The sequence below is a fragment of the Nomascus leucogenys genome, chromosome 20, assembly GCF_006542625.1.
Source record: "Nomascus leucogenys isolate Asia chromosome 20, Asia_NLE_v1, whole genome shotgun sequence".
Lineage (NCBI taxonomy): Eukaryota > Metazoa > Chordata > Mammalia > Primates > Hylobatidae > Nomascus > Nomascus leucogenys.
In genome coordinates, this window is record NC_044400.1 from 69,577,469 (window position 1) to 69,593,396 (window position 15,928).

At 40.5% G+C, this 15,928-nt stretch overlaps 1 protein-coding gene across 1 annotated transcript in view; it reads right to left on the bottom strand.

Annotated features, from left to right (window-relative positions):
• The window catches only part of CC2D2A (coiled-coil and C2 domain containing 2A), a 135,595-nt gene that overhangs the window by 49,845 nt on the left and 69,822 nt on the right, over window positions 1-15,928 (bottom strand). The window contains exons 15-18 of the mRNA XM_030801179.1: window positions 15,264-15,420; window positions 14,206-14,444; window positions 11,359-11,536; window positions 1,085-1,241 (exon numbers count right to left, since the gene is read on the bottom strand). Coding sequence (XP_030657039.1) covers window positions 1,085-1,241; window positions 11,359-11,536; window positions 14,206-14,444; window positions 15,264-15,420 — 731 coding nt within the window. The remainder of the gene's footprint in view (window positions 1-1,084; window positions 1,242-11,358; window positions 11,537-14,205; window positions 14,445-15,263; window positions 15,421-15,928) is intronic.

Sequence of the window (15,928 nt, forward strand, 5' to 3'; positions counted from 1 at the left end):
CTATCTTGATCTTCAAAATAACCTTATAAGACATTAAAGGAGCTATTAATAGATCCATTTTATAAATGAGGAAAATGATAATGCAGAGAGGTTACATGACTACCAGAGTCTCACAGCTTGCCAATATCAGAGCTGGAACTAAAACCTAAGTCTCTAGACCTGAGGATTGGATTTGGCCTCAAATAAATAATGCAAATAAAGTTCCAGATATAAGTCACAATAAAAAAACAGACACATGAGGAAGCAAGACACCATAAACAAGAGGCAACAGAATCAGACCAATAAGCAGATAGGTATTGGAATGATCAGATACCTAATATTTAAGAATATTTTAAATATATTTAAATAAATGAATGAATGAATGTATAAAAGAAATGATTGAGAGTCTGAGGAAAGGAAAAAAAAGCTGTCAGAACTGACCACACTGATTGGGAAAGAACTAAACATAATTTCCAGAGTTGAAATATACAGTAATTGGAAGGAAAAGCAGAAAGGATTAGTTCCAATAAGAAGAGACAGCCAAAAAGTGAATTCATGGCTTGGAGGACAAATTTAAAGGAATTATATAGATTGTAGCAGTGAAAGAAAATGACAGCAAAGGTAATAAAGAAAGGTTAAGAAACATGGAGGAAGGAGTGAGAAGATCCATCATATATCCAATTGGAATTATAGAAGGAGATGAGAGAATATTAATTAAAAATCTCCCCGTTATAATTATTTCAAACCTTTTGGGCTTATGAACAACACTGTGATGTACATTTTTATGCATACATCTTTGTCCTCATTTCAAATTATTTTCTTAGGAAAGATTCCTAGAAATAAAAGTAAGGCACCAAAGGTCATTTTCAAGGTTCTTAACTTACACTGCCAAACTACTTCTAGTTGCAGAGTTATATGCACTTACATTGTCACCAACAGTATATAAAAAGCAACTTGGCAAAAAGTTGCATAGCATCATTGTTTGAATTTGAATTTTTGATATCAATTTTATAATTCTATGGTTGTCTGGGAAGTGAAATAGATATATACACATTCAAATCTGACAATGAAACAGTGAACCATTGAAGATATTAGCTTTCTATACCACTTCCAACTCCCTCGTGGTCCAGTGTCACATGCTGATTACTGCTAAACTCCACTTCTTCAGTAGGAGCCCTTCCAGTGACAACAGTAGTCTCAGGAATAGGCAGAAACACTTCTGCTAGCAAGGTGGGACTACTGTGCCCAATAGTTTCATAGACCTGAAAACCAGAGAAGAGAAATAGCCAATAAAAACAGCAATAGTGTGCGCTCACGCTCAGATAATCCGTCCATGTTGTATTTGTGCTGGTCACTGTTCCAGCCCTAAGAGCTCATCTCAGTGTGGAAAGTTGAGTTGTGTTACTATGGTTTCCATGGAGATGAGCTTACAACTGTTTGTGGTCAAGTTGTTGACACCCAGCTTTCTTGCCTGGACTAATCTTCTGGGTAGGGAGGCTAATCAAAGTAGCAGGCAAGGATAATTGTTTTTATTCAACCAATATACAGCTTGCTAGGAGAATGGGCCTCCTCCTTTTCCAGGCTCAGGTTGTATTCAGACAGTAATGCCATCAGGAGGAATGGGTGGGACAGTAAGGACATGCCCCCAGATGGCTTATTACCTGCACCAATCTCCAAGTCAGTTGGAGAAGCTCCATATGCAGAAGCACTCCAGAGTGTTACGTTTTTAGTAAATCTATCAAGTTCTTCTCTGTCAGGCCTCATTTTATCTGTTAGCTGCTGAAACTCCAGATTTTTCTCAGACCTTCTCCTAGATGGAGCCAATCAGACCATCAGCAGCTCTGCTACTGATCACTGCAGTGTGTCTCATTATGATGCCATCACCATGAGGTGAAGGGCCCCACTGCAGGGCAACCATCGTTTCAGAATACACAATCCAGCCTCAGTTGGACCCTTGGCTCCATTCGATCCCCTGTATTCTTGGCACACTTCACTTTTGCAATATGACATAATATTCCACAGTTCTCCTGGCTTCTTTCCTGTGTTTTATTCTTTCTCTACATGAGGTCTCTGTGACTGGTTTACATTTTTTGAAAAATGCTGATTTTACTACTTTTATTTCCACTAATTAATCTTTATATTTTTCTTCTTATGTAATAGTCCCCCACTAGTTAATATTTTCCACTTACCACTTGAATGCACAAAGATGACACCATGGATCCTTTCCTCCAACCCTCCCTTACAGGGCATATGATCTGAACTTTTCTTTTTTGAGACGGAGTCTCACTCTGTCACCTAGGCTGGACTGCAGTATGGTGATCTTGGCTCACTGCAACCTCTGCCTCCTGGGTTCAAGCGATTCTCCTGCCCCAGCCCCGCAAGTAGCTGGGATTACAGGCGCCCACCACCATGCCTGGCTAATGTTTGTATTTTTAGTAGAGACAGGGTTTCACCATGTTGGCCAGGCTGGTCTCCAACTCCTGACCTCAAGTGATCTGCCCTCCTCGGCTTCCCCATGTGCTGGGATTACAGCCTGATCTGAATTCTTGTCCAGGAGTGAGGATGAAGTGGTGACTGGCTACTATCCTGGCCTTGCCTCCCCAGTATCCATCAGCTCACCTTTGCAAGATGACTGGCTGAGCATGGAGGGGCACTGGGTCAAAGACAAAGGCAGAAATTGTACAGGTACTGAATTCAGGACCCCAGACTTAATTTCGCTGTGAGCTATTCTAATAGGCAGGAGTTCAGAAGGAAGCCCGTAAGTGGCACACTTAAAACACACTCTCTAAATTCATCTTTATCAGTTAAAAAGGCAATATTTTGATGTATACTAAAAAGTCTTTTATGGAAAATTTCAAACACACAGAATGCAGGAATAATAATATATCACAGACCTGTCACCCCCAGCTTCAATGATCACTATGTTATGACCATCTTATTTCATCTATACTGTCAACCATTCCCCTCCCTCCATTATTTTTAACCTAGACATCATTTTATCTGTAAATATTTCAATATGTATCTATAATAGATAATATTTTTAAAAAGCATAATTACAATACTATTTTTATAATAATTCCTTAATAACCTCAACTATTAGTAAGTTTCAAATTTCCTTGAGAGCCTCAAAAAATTCTGTAACATTTTGTTTGAATCAGGATCAAAATGTATTCCATATGTTGTAATTGACTGATATGTTTCTCAAGCCTCTATTAATTTATAAGTGATCCCTCCTTTTTTAAAAAAATGTTTTCTATATTTTTATTGGTTCACAACTCTGATGGGACAAGGAGTGCCATTTGTTGCTTGACCCAACACTCTTAAGAGCCTATAATTCTATAATCTTACACAGCTTAAATAACATGTAGCAGTTATCATTTATTGCACTGGAGACCTTGGTTTGACCTCTTAATTACAAACTCATTGGCATGAAGTCTGGTCCCAAGAAAATGGTGTGTTTTCTTTCATTTTGTTTGAAATGAAAGAAACCACAATTTTTTTTTTTTATTTTTTGCCAGAATTAATTGAGACAAAAATTTATTCAGACATCCTTTTGTAGGAAGCACAGGGACTTAAGGGACTTTTGGAGTGGTACCTTGTTTAATCTTCACCACAATCCTATGAAAGGCTATGAAAGGTGGTTTTTACTCCTCATAGGTGTTCCCTGTGCTGGTCACCATGCCTGGTGATGACCAATAAAACCTAAGTAATCACATAAAGGATGTTTCTGAGGACATCAGTGGAAGGCGGCTTATTCCTAGTTTCTGGTGCCACATTCCTAGCTGGTGCCTAGAGAGGAACTGAATGGGGGCTCTTGGTGCCAAGTCTGTAGGCAGAGGCAATCATGGACTCTAGGGAAATGGAGGGTTTGCTAGTTGGTGTTACTGTCTCAGGAGATATTTATCAGATTTTTTTAATGAGAAAAAAATGGATTCCATCTGACAAAGCCAAAAAATTCCAGAATTTCCCCAATCTTTATTTCCTACTCTCTTAAGATAGCAGAAGTTCTTTTATTTATTTTTTATTTTTTTTGGATACGGAGTTTTGCTCTTGTTGCCTAGGCTGGAGTGTAATGGAGTGATCTCGGCTCACAGCAACTTCCGCCTCCTGAGTTCAAGCAATTCTCCCGCCTCAGCCTCCCGAGTAGCTGGGATTACAGGCATGCACCACCACGCCCTGCTAATTTTCTATTTTTAATAGAGACGGGGTTTCTCCATGTTGGCCAGGCTGGTCTTGAACTCCCAACCTCAGGTGATCCACCCGCCATGGCCTCCCAAAGTGCTGGGATTACAGGGTGAGCCACTGTACTGGCCCAGAAGTTATTTTAAATGCTAGGAAGAAATGCTATTTTTAAAAATTAGGAAATGGGTACTTTGGGCTTTAAGTAGGTATTTATAAGTAGATCTCTGTATAATTTAGTTTCATTTTTGTTTTCTCTCAATGGTGCTGAGGGTTCTCAGGCCAAGTAATTCTTTGTTGTGGTGAGTTGTATGTTGTAGGATGCTTAGCAGCACCCCTGGCCTCCCACTAATATATAGGAGCCTAAAAAGCTGATCTTATGTAGGAAAAGAGTAGAATGATGGTTATCAAAGGCTGAGAAGGGAGGAGATAGAGGAGGAGGATGAAGAGAGGTTCATTAATGGTATAGAAATATAGTTAGAAGGAGTAAGTTCTAGTGTTTGATAGCACAGTAGGGTTACTATAGTTAACAATAACTTACCATATATTTCAAAATAGCTAGAAGAGAAGATTTAAAATGTTTGTAACACAAATGATAAATGTTTGAGGTAATAGATATTCTAAATACCCTGATTTGATCATTATACATTCTATTCATGTATCAAAATACCACATGTACCCCATAAATACATGCAATTATTATGTATCAATAAAAAAGTTAAAAAAAATCACAGAATATTGTAAAGGAACAAAATAAAAGTAATCACGTGTTTTGTTTTTCCCATCTAAAATGACAGCATGGAATCAGCATGTTTTTTCCCTGCAGACGTTTCTATATCTGTCATTTTGTCAGAGAAATAAAGCAAGGAAGATTTTTTTTTTAATGGGAATTCTCCTATTATAGTACCTATGGCTTTCTTCAGCATAGCACGAGATAACATATGTAAATATTGTGGTTCTGCAGTAGACACTTACTAAACATTTCCTAGAGATTTCCCAGTTTCACAGGCCCTGTCTCATTCAAGCCCTCGTTGTCTTACCTTTAGATGACCACACCTGTCTTCTTGCCTCATGCAACCCGTCTTCCCTGCAGCCTCCAGCTGACTTCCTACCAGCCCTCAACCACCTGCACACACCTGACCTTTCCAACTGCACACAGCAGGGCTTTCTGGGATCAGCAGTCTGACTTGCTGTAATCCAGTTTAAAGCATGGCAAGTAAGATGTATGTGAAAACATCTGTTTTGGACTTGGGTCTGTAAAGAACCAACAGCAACCACAAAAGTGAGGTAGGCGAGGGTAAACAAGGACACTTCTCCAAATATGACTGTTATTCCCACTCTGATAGAGGAGGTATTCCTCAGATGAGCCAGAGAAATTAGGAAAGGCCCTGAGAAGAGAAGGCTGAGCCATCACCAAGTAGGTTAAAAGGAGAATTTCCCTATCTCAATCCACATGCCAGGAATACAAAAGCTTAACAGGATTGACTAATAAGGAAAAATGATAATGTTAAAAAATTTAAAAGGCACCCAGCAATATTATACCACTGTTGTTAGTTGTTTTGGTGTTGAGAAGATGCATGTAGGATAAAGTTACATATGCGAATGACACAAAAATGAAGGCAAAGCTTTTTAAATTTCTAAGCCAAATTTCATTTAAAAAACCTTACACATTTATTTTGGAAAGGCCTCCAAAGCCAAGATTTTCAAGACCTTTCTGGAAGGACTGTGGCCTGGCTCCAACTCCCCTGTCCCATGAAGTCCAATCTCATCCTTCTCTTGGGGCCAACTTTTTTTTTTGAGACAGGGTCTCACCCTGTCTCCCAGGCTGGAGTGCAGTGGCATGATCATGGCTCATTGCAGCCTCAAACTCCCAGGCTTAAGCAATCCTCTTGCCTCAGCCTCCCAAGTAGCTAGGACTAGAGGTATGTACCACCATGCCCAGCTAATTTTTTAAAATTTTTGTAGAGATGGGGTCCCGCTAGGTTGCACAGGCTGGTCTCAAACTTCTGGGCCCAAGCTATCCTTCCATCTCAGCCTCCCAAAGTGCTGGGATTAGAGGTGTGAGCCACTGTGCCTGGCCCAACTCTGATTCTCCCCTTTTCACTTCAAGTTAAACTGTCATCAAGCTCTGTGGATTCCACCAATTCTGGCTGCAATCTTAATTAATTCCTTCTTCCTATTTCTACTGCCAGGCCCTGAGCCCATCCCCTCACTTCTGGCTTTCTGTGCCAGCCTTTGGACTTACCTTCTGCTTGTAGAACTGCCTTGGCATTCTTATCTCAAGCCTGGCTAGAAGCTCTGAGCCTTATGGTTACAAACATGCAAGAAATCAAACATCACAGTCTACACTGCTCCTTTCAAAGGTCGTTAACATCTATGCACCAGTGAGTATTGATTCTTTGTAGCTCTTCCTTATATCCTAGCTGGACTGAAACTCCTGAGGCAGGGTCCTATGTGCCCCTCTGTATACATGGCTTCCAATTCTCCACAACACCCTGGCTTAGATACTCAGTTGGCTTTTCACAATCAAGCAGAAAACATTGACCGCTTGGTTGCTGAGTTATCAGTTGATGCATTATAGTTTTGAAAATCTTAGAACTTTTTCTGAAATATACTATGCTTTAAAGTTAAGAATTTGATAGCATTGGCATTAACAGATGTATTTTAGGTGAGTTTTTCTACCCTCCTAAAGTTGCCAGTAATTCTTCCCTAGTTTAAATCTAGCAATCATATGGAAAATTTCCAAATAGCATAGTACTTACTATGACTAGAGACTTGAAATACAGTATCTCCTGGATTAATTTCATCTGTAGTCACTACTCAGTCTTAAAAAACTATGCCATTATGCCATTGTGATATGAGATTTGGGCAGTTATCAAATCCCTTTAAATAGCTTAAGAACTTAGTCAAAACTCCCTTAATTTATAATTTTTTAAAAAATTACAGGATTTATTTTTAGGACGAAGCTTATTGCCTAGGAATATATTCTGGATAATATTCTGGGTAACTTTGCTTTTTTATTTAAAAATTTATTTCATAGTATTGTCACATTGGTTTTTCAAAAATTATTTTGACTATAACATCCACAGCAAGCTAATATTCAAGGCAATAAGCAGGAGATAGTATTGAAGGCTTTGTTTACATTTTAGAATATATGTGAAATAAAATACTGGTGTGCTGTGGGAGACAGAAGATAGTCTCTCCCTCTAAAGTAATTCAGAACATTCAGAAGTGCCCATAGTGGGAGTGTGTTTCACAGGCTGCCTGGGTAGTCTGAGCTCTCACTCATCAGTGGAGGCATGGCTGGGCACCTGCAGGAGGGGAGGCCTTCTTGCCTTCTCTCCCGTCTTTCTGAGTCTGCCAGCAGATGTCTCCTGGCCCACTTCCTCTCCTTCCTGCCTGCCTCGTTACTGTCTTCTACTCTTCCTTCTAGCTCTCTATCTGGTCTTCTTATGTTAATCTTGGTCTTCCTGATACCAGCTTTTCCTCTGTAGGGGAGGAACAGGAAGGATGAGTTGATGATGGAAGTCAGACTAGGAAGCAGAACTCTGAATACTGACGTCTTCACTATTGATGCCTGTAGAAAGGGAGGGACTCCTGTGGGCCCCTGCAGTTCTTCCTCTATTCAGGGCAGGTGACAGAGGAGCAGCAAGTGTGCTTCCGGAGTTTGCATTTCTTTACTTTCTCAGTCAAGTTTTAGTCTTAGTTTAGACAATGTTTTGTGTGCAGTAAGTCTTACTTTAAAATTTAAGTGAATGTGTTCAAGGGCACAGCAGACAGGTTAATGTGGGAGGCAGTGAAGATGGGAGGCTTCAGAATTCAACTCTACCTAGCAAGGCATTCAGATTTTAAATGTTCCATCCAAATGGAAAGGAATCCCTGCAGGGAATCCCTGGCTAAGAAAGGCTGCTCTTAATCTGTTGTTAGTGGTATATAGTGTAATACACTTTATCATTTAAACATATCTGAAATTGAATGGTGTCTTCCAGTTGTGATGATGTACATAGTTTAAGTGGCTCAAATAATCATGCATCCCAGTGAGTGGCGATGAGATGAAGAGATTAGCTGAAATTCAGGAAGTAGGATAACAGACCCCACTGACACTGCCAAGAGGACAGAGGAAGAGAAGCCCTTCAAGTGTTCCAGGTCATCAGCCTCTGCAGAAGCCCCAGAGGAGATGGAATAGAGAGTCCACGTGGACCCCACAGGGAGGGCAGGGACCTCACAGGGGCTGTGTCCAGCAACCACGTATCTGAAGGCTGCCCCTGCTCTCCTTTCCCATGCAGAGTTGGGCAACTCTCTACTTTTACCTTCAGAGAAAATCACCTCATTTCATTCTCTGTGTTCATTCAGAGTTATAAATCAAGGAAGAAGTAAACATTAATAGAAATTATTTTCCATCAACCATCATTCTCAAGAACTATTGCAAGGACAAAAAACCAAACTCCGTATGTTCTCACTCATAGGTGGGAATTGAACAATGAGAACATGTGGACACAGGAAGGGGAACATCACACACCGGGGACTGTTGTGGGGTTGGGGGAGGGGGGAGGGATAGCATTAGGAGATATACCTAATGCTAAATGACGAGTTAATGGGTGCAGCACACCAACATGGCACATGTATACATATGTAACAAACCTGCACGTTGTGCACATGTACCCTAAAACTTAAAGTATAATAATAATAAAATTTAAAAAAAAAGAAAGTATTTTCCACTGGTTGATATTCAGAAAGGGAATTTTCAGGCTTAAGAAAATCTCAGGTTTTCACCAAACCTCCAACTCCAATCCCCTTTCTAAAACCATTTTTTACTTGCTTTCTCCTCTCACTCATATTATGTTTAAGTTAGCAGCCAAAAGTTTTTTTTTTTTTCAAGTTTCAGAATACACAGACATTTAAAAAAATTAGATGGCATTTTAAAGAGTTATATGAGTGACAAGACTAACCTAAATTCTAAAGTTCTAAAATTTCAAGAAAAAAATTTCAGCTGTGCAGATATCAATCCTGTTATCAGTACAGCAAAGGAATTTTGCTTGAGTCTTGATGCTTGGTGCTTTGTAAATGAGGACCACCCCTGCCCTCACCCACCCCCAGATCACAGATTAAAAGGTACAGGACAAAACTGCCACAGGCTCTGGAGGAATTCTAAGCCAAGGCAGTTGACCTTGGGTGCCCAGTGCCGGCCCTTTCAGTTCTGCCTCCCATTTCTTGGCACCCCCTCCTCTCTTTCCATGCAGTTCTGTGCTTCCTTCCCACTGTCAAAAGAACACATCCCAGCTGTCATGAACGTCCTCTACAGGTTGTAGAAGGTTTTTAACTACTGAGGTCTAGGCGGGGCTTGATATTCAAAATACTGAACAATACACAGTACTGAACCCACCTCCTGGGTTCATTAGAAGAGCTGCCCACCACACCTTGGGAACAAGACCCTGGAGGCAATGGCCTTGGTCAGCCATCCCCTTTAATTGGTCAATTGTGGGAAGGTCCAGGGGTCTTTGAAGTGGGGCTTATGTGGCCAGGATGGCATCTGGGAAGGTCATGGCAGCAGCTACTTATCAGTCAGTACAGAAGTATGTAAATATTTTATTAATTATACAGCCGTGATGGTACCTGCAGACTTTGTCAGTTGTACTCACTAGGAATATAGTTATAGCCACTAGGTAGTGGCTACCTGAAGTACTGTATTGAGAAGAGTTCTAAAATTATATTCAGGCTCAGTGGGAAAACACAACAAAAATAGCACCATCAATTATTGCTTTCTGGCAAGGGTGGTGGAGGGGAGTGAGGAATTTCTGCCTAAGTGATGGATGAGGATCTGTGATTTCTGCCTGGCTGGTGGTGGGGAAACAAGGGCATGCATGCCACAAAGCTGCAATCCTAGTTAACAAGCCTGTTAGGATCATAAGAGAGACCTGTTAGCATTGTGGGAGAAGAGTCACCAAAAGAACAAGCAAGACTGAAGACATTGTAATGGGTTAAATAGCATCCTCCACATATTGATGTCCACCCAGAAACTCAGAATGCAACCTAATTTGGAAATGGGGTCTTTGTAGATGTCATTAATTAAGATGAAGATAAGGTCATATTAGATTAGGGTGGGCCCTAAATCCAATAAGAGTGTTCTTATAAGCGACAAAAGAGGACCCACAGAGAAAGATACAGAGAAGGCCATGTGAAGATGGAAGCAGAGATTGGAGTTATGCTAACACAAACCAAGGAACTCTAAGTGCCAGGAGGAGCTGGAAGAGGCAGGGAAAGATACTCCTGTAGAGCTTTTGGAGGAGTATGGCCCTGCTGACACCTTGATTTCAGTCTTTAGGCTTCCAGAACTGTGAGTAAACACATTTCTGTTGTTTTGAAGCCACCAAGTTAGTGGTTCCTTGTTATAGTTTAGTTTCCCCAGGAAACTAAAATAGACTCAAATAAATATATTGCTAACGGTGGGATTTAGGCTAATGGGGAGATTTATTAATTTTGGGGGGATCCTAGCACCTGTATCTTTCCCACATCATAACCTCCTGTGATTGTGGCATAATTGATTTCTCTGTTGTATTACGCTAGAGTCCTTGTAGAGGGTGATGTTGAAATATGTCTTCAATGAATGAGCTGGAGATCTCCCTGTGCCCCACTCCCTTCAGCACCCCTCTCCCATCTCAAGGCAGACACTCCAGGGCACTGTGGCCAGAGTTATTCTGCCAGAATTTTCAGTAGGTGAGTTGAGGAACAGATCTCTTTCTTCCAAGACTTTAAGAACAAATGTGCCAAGGAAGAGGCTTGAGACTCTTATCAAGACATATGTATAACCAATGGATGATTTAAAATCATCTCACACCCATAATGAACAAAAAATTATTGGGGCAGTAACTATAATAATAATTATTATTACTATTGTTTTGAGACAGAGTCACACTCTGTCGCCTAGGCTGGAGTACAGTGGCGTGATCTCAGCTCAATTCAACCTCCACCTCCTGGGTTCAAGAGATTCTCCTGCCTCAGCCTTGTGAGTAGCTGGGATTACAGGTGCCCGCCAGCACACTTGGCTCATTTTTTTTTTGTATTTACAGTAGAGATGTGGTTTTGCCATGTTGGCCAGGCTGGTCTCGAACTCCTGGCCTCAAGTGATCTCCCCACCTTGGCCTCCCAAAGTACAGGCATGAGCCACAGTGCCCGGCCAGTAACTATAATTAAAATGTGTACCTGAAGTGTTAAACTCTCCGGCCAGTTGACTATTTGCAAATTGAAAATCTGCCCAAAGTGAACTCGGAAGTCTGCTCCTAGTGGCCGACTGACTGTCCTGGACACCTCCTTGTTGTTGAAGAGCACTTTTAAATACACTGAGCGCTTCTTTACATCCTCCCTTCTCGAGACCTCCGCTCTGCAAAAGGAGACCGTTCACAGGTGGAGTTAGTAATAATTTACTAAGATCACCAAAATATATGATAAATAAGAACTGAACAGAACAAGACACACTGCAGGCAACTCTCCCAATCATGTCAGCCCTCATTTAACCAGAGGAGCCACACGTCTTGCAGAGTAGTATAGAATTTATGGAGAAGCCATTAATAGACACTCAAAAGGGCACAGAGGATTTAAGAACTAGAGTCCATTCATCGTTGTGCTATAGTCTCCTCAGGTTTTTCAGGCAAGCTTTACATTTGTGTCCCAAAGTTTTAAGTTCACATATTCCTTGTTAAATGGAATAAATTCAAGACATGAGGGATAATAATGATTTATATTTGGGTGAGAAGTTTTATTCTAAAAATACAGCAGCATATTATAGCAGTAAGATCTAGTTCATTTTTCCAAGATACCAAGTTTTTCTCAACGTTTTCAGACAGTAAGTGAATGTTCAATGGATGCAGAGTATTAATAAATGTTCCTTATTTTTAAAGATAATCTGAATCAGAAAGTTAAAAAAAAAACTCCCATTGGTCTTTAATTTTATTGTACATATGTGTACAGATGTCCACAAAAAATGCCAGTTATTGGTTAAGTCAATAGCAATTCAAGCTAATTGAGGAAAGGAAAAGGTTAGGGCATCAAAATTTGAAACAAGCTTAGGTTTTTTTTTTGGGGGGGTGGTAGTTTATTAAAAATTGTTCCATTGTGGTAAATATGTATAACATAACGTAATGTTTATCACTTTAACCATTTTTAAGTGTATGGTTCAGTGGCATTACATACAATTACTATGTTGTCTAACCATCACCACTATCCATCTTCAGAACTTTTTCTTCATTCCAAACAGGAATTCTCTACTCATTAAAGGGGGTGGTAGTTTTAACTTTTTACATGTCTATAATTTAGACTTATTCTAGATGAAATAGCTCAAATTACTTCAGCATTTTTTTAATAAAGGATACTTCACAGCAAATTTGCAAGAAGTATCCAAGACACCCAAGACTTAGACTCCACTCATAAAAGATTACCAAGTCAAGCCCAAATTTTCCTTTTAGAAAGCATGCTGTGTCATCACATATTCTGAATATTCATGTCAAAATTATAGGGTATGGTACTTGTGCCTTGAAAATTGCTTACTTAGTGCAGGGGAATAGTTTATGTATAACATCTTAATATGTGAAGTTGAAGGAACACATGAAAATGCACAAAAAGCTATAATTTAAAAATAAATCAATCATTAGAACATTAGCAGAAGTTTGAAACCAAGACTGAGAAGTCTTATAATGACATCCTAATTAACTCCCACATTTTAATGAACTCGGAGGCTGACTGACTTTATTTGAATTCTCATTTTTCACGTTGGGATATTGAAGATTCCAGTGTACAATAGTCCCTGTATTCATGATAGATATTCTATTTACTGGAGAACTAAGCCTGGGATTTTGTGGTATCGATTATTTTAATGGACTCCCTTTAATTAATGATGATATACCATAACATGCATCAGAATCACTTGGAGACCTTGTGAGAACAGTTTTCTAGGCCCCACCTCAGGGTTTCAGGTTCAGTAAGTCTCAGGTAGAACTTGTGAGTTTGCATTTCTTTCTTTTTTTAAATTATTTTTAAAATTTCTGTTTAGTTGGTTGACTTTAAATAATTGTCTGGCTAGTTTTTATTAATCTTTCTTAAACATATTTATTTCAATGTGAGGTATTAAAAATGTTTGGGGTATTTATTTATTTATTCAATAGAGGTGAGGTCTCATTTTGTTCCCCAGGCTGGTCTCCAACTCCTGGCCTCAAGCAATCCTCCTGCCTTGGCCTCCCAAAGTGCTGAGGTTACAGGCATGAGCCACCATGCCTGGCCTGAGTTTATGTTTCTAACAAGTCTTCAGTGATACTGATGCTGCTGATTCCAGGGCTATACTTTGAGAACCATGGCTATTCAGTGAAGGAAAGAATAAACAGGAAACAAAAATATTTTTATTATGTTATAATTTTTAAAAAGATGAACTTACAAACGTATGTTTATGAATTATTATATGTACAAATGTATATAAATCAAGTGATGTTTCTCTTAGGCATCAGGTGAGAATGACTAGACATGTATTTTTATCAAATCTGGAGGGTATGCTTCAGATGGCCTGACTTAAATACCACCCACAACTTTTTTGGGGGTCTTCAAGGAGAGAAGCTGATCCCTGGAGCAGCTGAAATCAAGGAAGGGGCAAGGAAAGGCAAACGTGCCTGTGCCAGAAAGGTGGGACATGCTACCAGTGGACCAAAGGACTCATTGAGGTTACAGATAAGGGACTCAAATCAAAAGCCACACAGACAGCCACTGTGAAGAGCAGGCAGAGATTTGCAACTGGGATGCTTCTCCTACAGGGAGCTTTCCAGTGTGCTCCTGAGTGGCCAGTACAGATGCATGAGGTAGGTGAATCATATGAAATCACCTAAAGTGGGCAAATGTCAGCAATTTCATGTGGTTCAACCTACTATTCATTCAGAGATAATGATTCTCCTGATGCTCCTGTAGGTCAGTAAGTGTACACTCCCCATATCGTGCATGTGTGTGTGCGTGTGCCCACGTGAACATGTGTAACAGATGTCAGCCTCATTTATGGTCAGAGCATCCACTCACCTGGGGCACTGGTCATTGGGTGTTATGCTTCCCGCCAGGCTTAGTTCCGGGACCAGCGTGGGCTCCCAAGGCCTTCTCCTGCTCTGGGCTGCTCTCTCCCTCACCTCCTGCTCTATCACTGCCCGATCAGTGGGCTCTGGAGGGCTGGGCTTCACAAGGTCCTCCTCGGGATACGGCTCTGCAATCTCATCATCGGGATGTTCTTCTGCTGCTTGTTTCCTTTTCTTCTTCTTGGCCCTCTGTTGAGTTAGAGGCAACATGACATCAAACAGGAATTTTGGAATTTCATTTAAGAGCACAGTCTTCATAGCCAGATGGACCTGGATGCAAACCCCAGCCCCATTTCAACCAGATGTGTGTCATCAGGCAGGTCACTAAGCCACCTGACCTCTCTGTGCCTCAGTTTTTTCATCTACAGAATGGAGCCCAGGAAATTTCTCCCAGGGCTGTTGAAATGAGACTGTTGAAATGCCTAAAAAGCATTTATCATATAGCCTAGTCCCTAGAAAGAGCTTAAAAAATGGTAGGTATTCATGTGATCATTAATTTTGGTTTTCAAGGCTAAGGACACATCTTAAAATATTAAAATAAGGCATGTAAGCGCAATGAGCATTGCAGGTCCACCTGATCTATTATTTGTTGCCCTTGGACTCAGTTTTGTAGGGTCATGTGCATAAAGTTATATAATTTTCTGAAGGAAACTCAGAAGCATCAATCCCTACATTTAATGGAATAATGCATGTAAGATACTCAGCACAGTGCTGGACACATTGCATTAGTGATTACTACATTATTACGTAAATAGTCACAGAGTGCTCCCATAGCATTCTCTGTGGACAAAGCTGGCTCTGGTATCAGTCAGCTGGGTGGCTTTTTAAGCACATGCATTAGCCAGTCAATTCATTCATCCTTTTATCCCTTAGCCAGGGGATGGGGAAGAGACAGAGGGAGCCACAGGATACTCTAGTCTGCCAGTCTGGTTTCCCCACTCCTGTGCTGGAGGCTGCCCTCCCAGACCCTTCCTGGCCAGCCCTATTCCAGGCTGTTTGTTTACATACTTGTGCTTTCCTCCAGGCCTTCCACTGGTGTAACGACGTTCTGTATTCTTCCATCTTCTGTGCGTACTCCTCCGTGTGCTCTTCTAACAGTTCACTTATTTCAGCTTGAATTTCTGCTTCATACGCTTCTTCATCTGCTTTCTGGTCAGCTTTTTCCCTTTAAAATAATTTGTAGTCCCTTGGTTATTTCTAGAAATTAAGTAAGAGAGCAATAATAACAGCAAATACTTATATTGGGCTTGCTATGTGCCAGTTCCTCTTCTAAAAATGTCACACATGTAAACTCACAATCCTGTGAGGCAGATGCTATTATTATCCACATCTTATACATGAGGTGACAGAGGCACATAGAAGTTAAATAAGTTACCCAAGAACACACAGCTGGTGAGTGGAAGGGCTGAATATGAGCCCAACCCACTGAACACTGAGCTGCCACGCCTCTCTGCGTTAAATGATCTGTGTGGTGTGCGGACATGGGGCCTGTAAGTTCTCAACTGATAGTGGTGGAAATTTCATTAGTTATTTTATGACTTCTTCAAGTCTCTGAGGAACTGCTTCATTTTGTTGCTACTGAGTCCCTGAAACCGCTTTTTAAAAAATTTAATTTTTTAAAATTATACTTTAAGTTCTAGGGTACATGTGCACAACGTGCAGGTTTGATACAT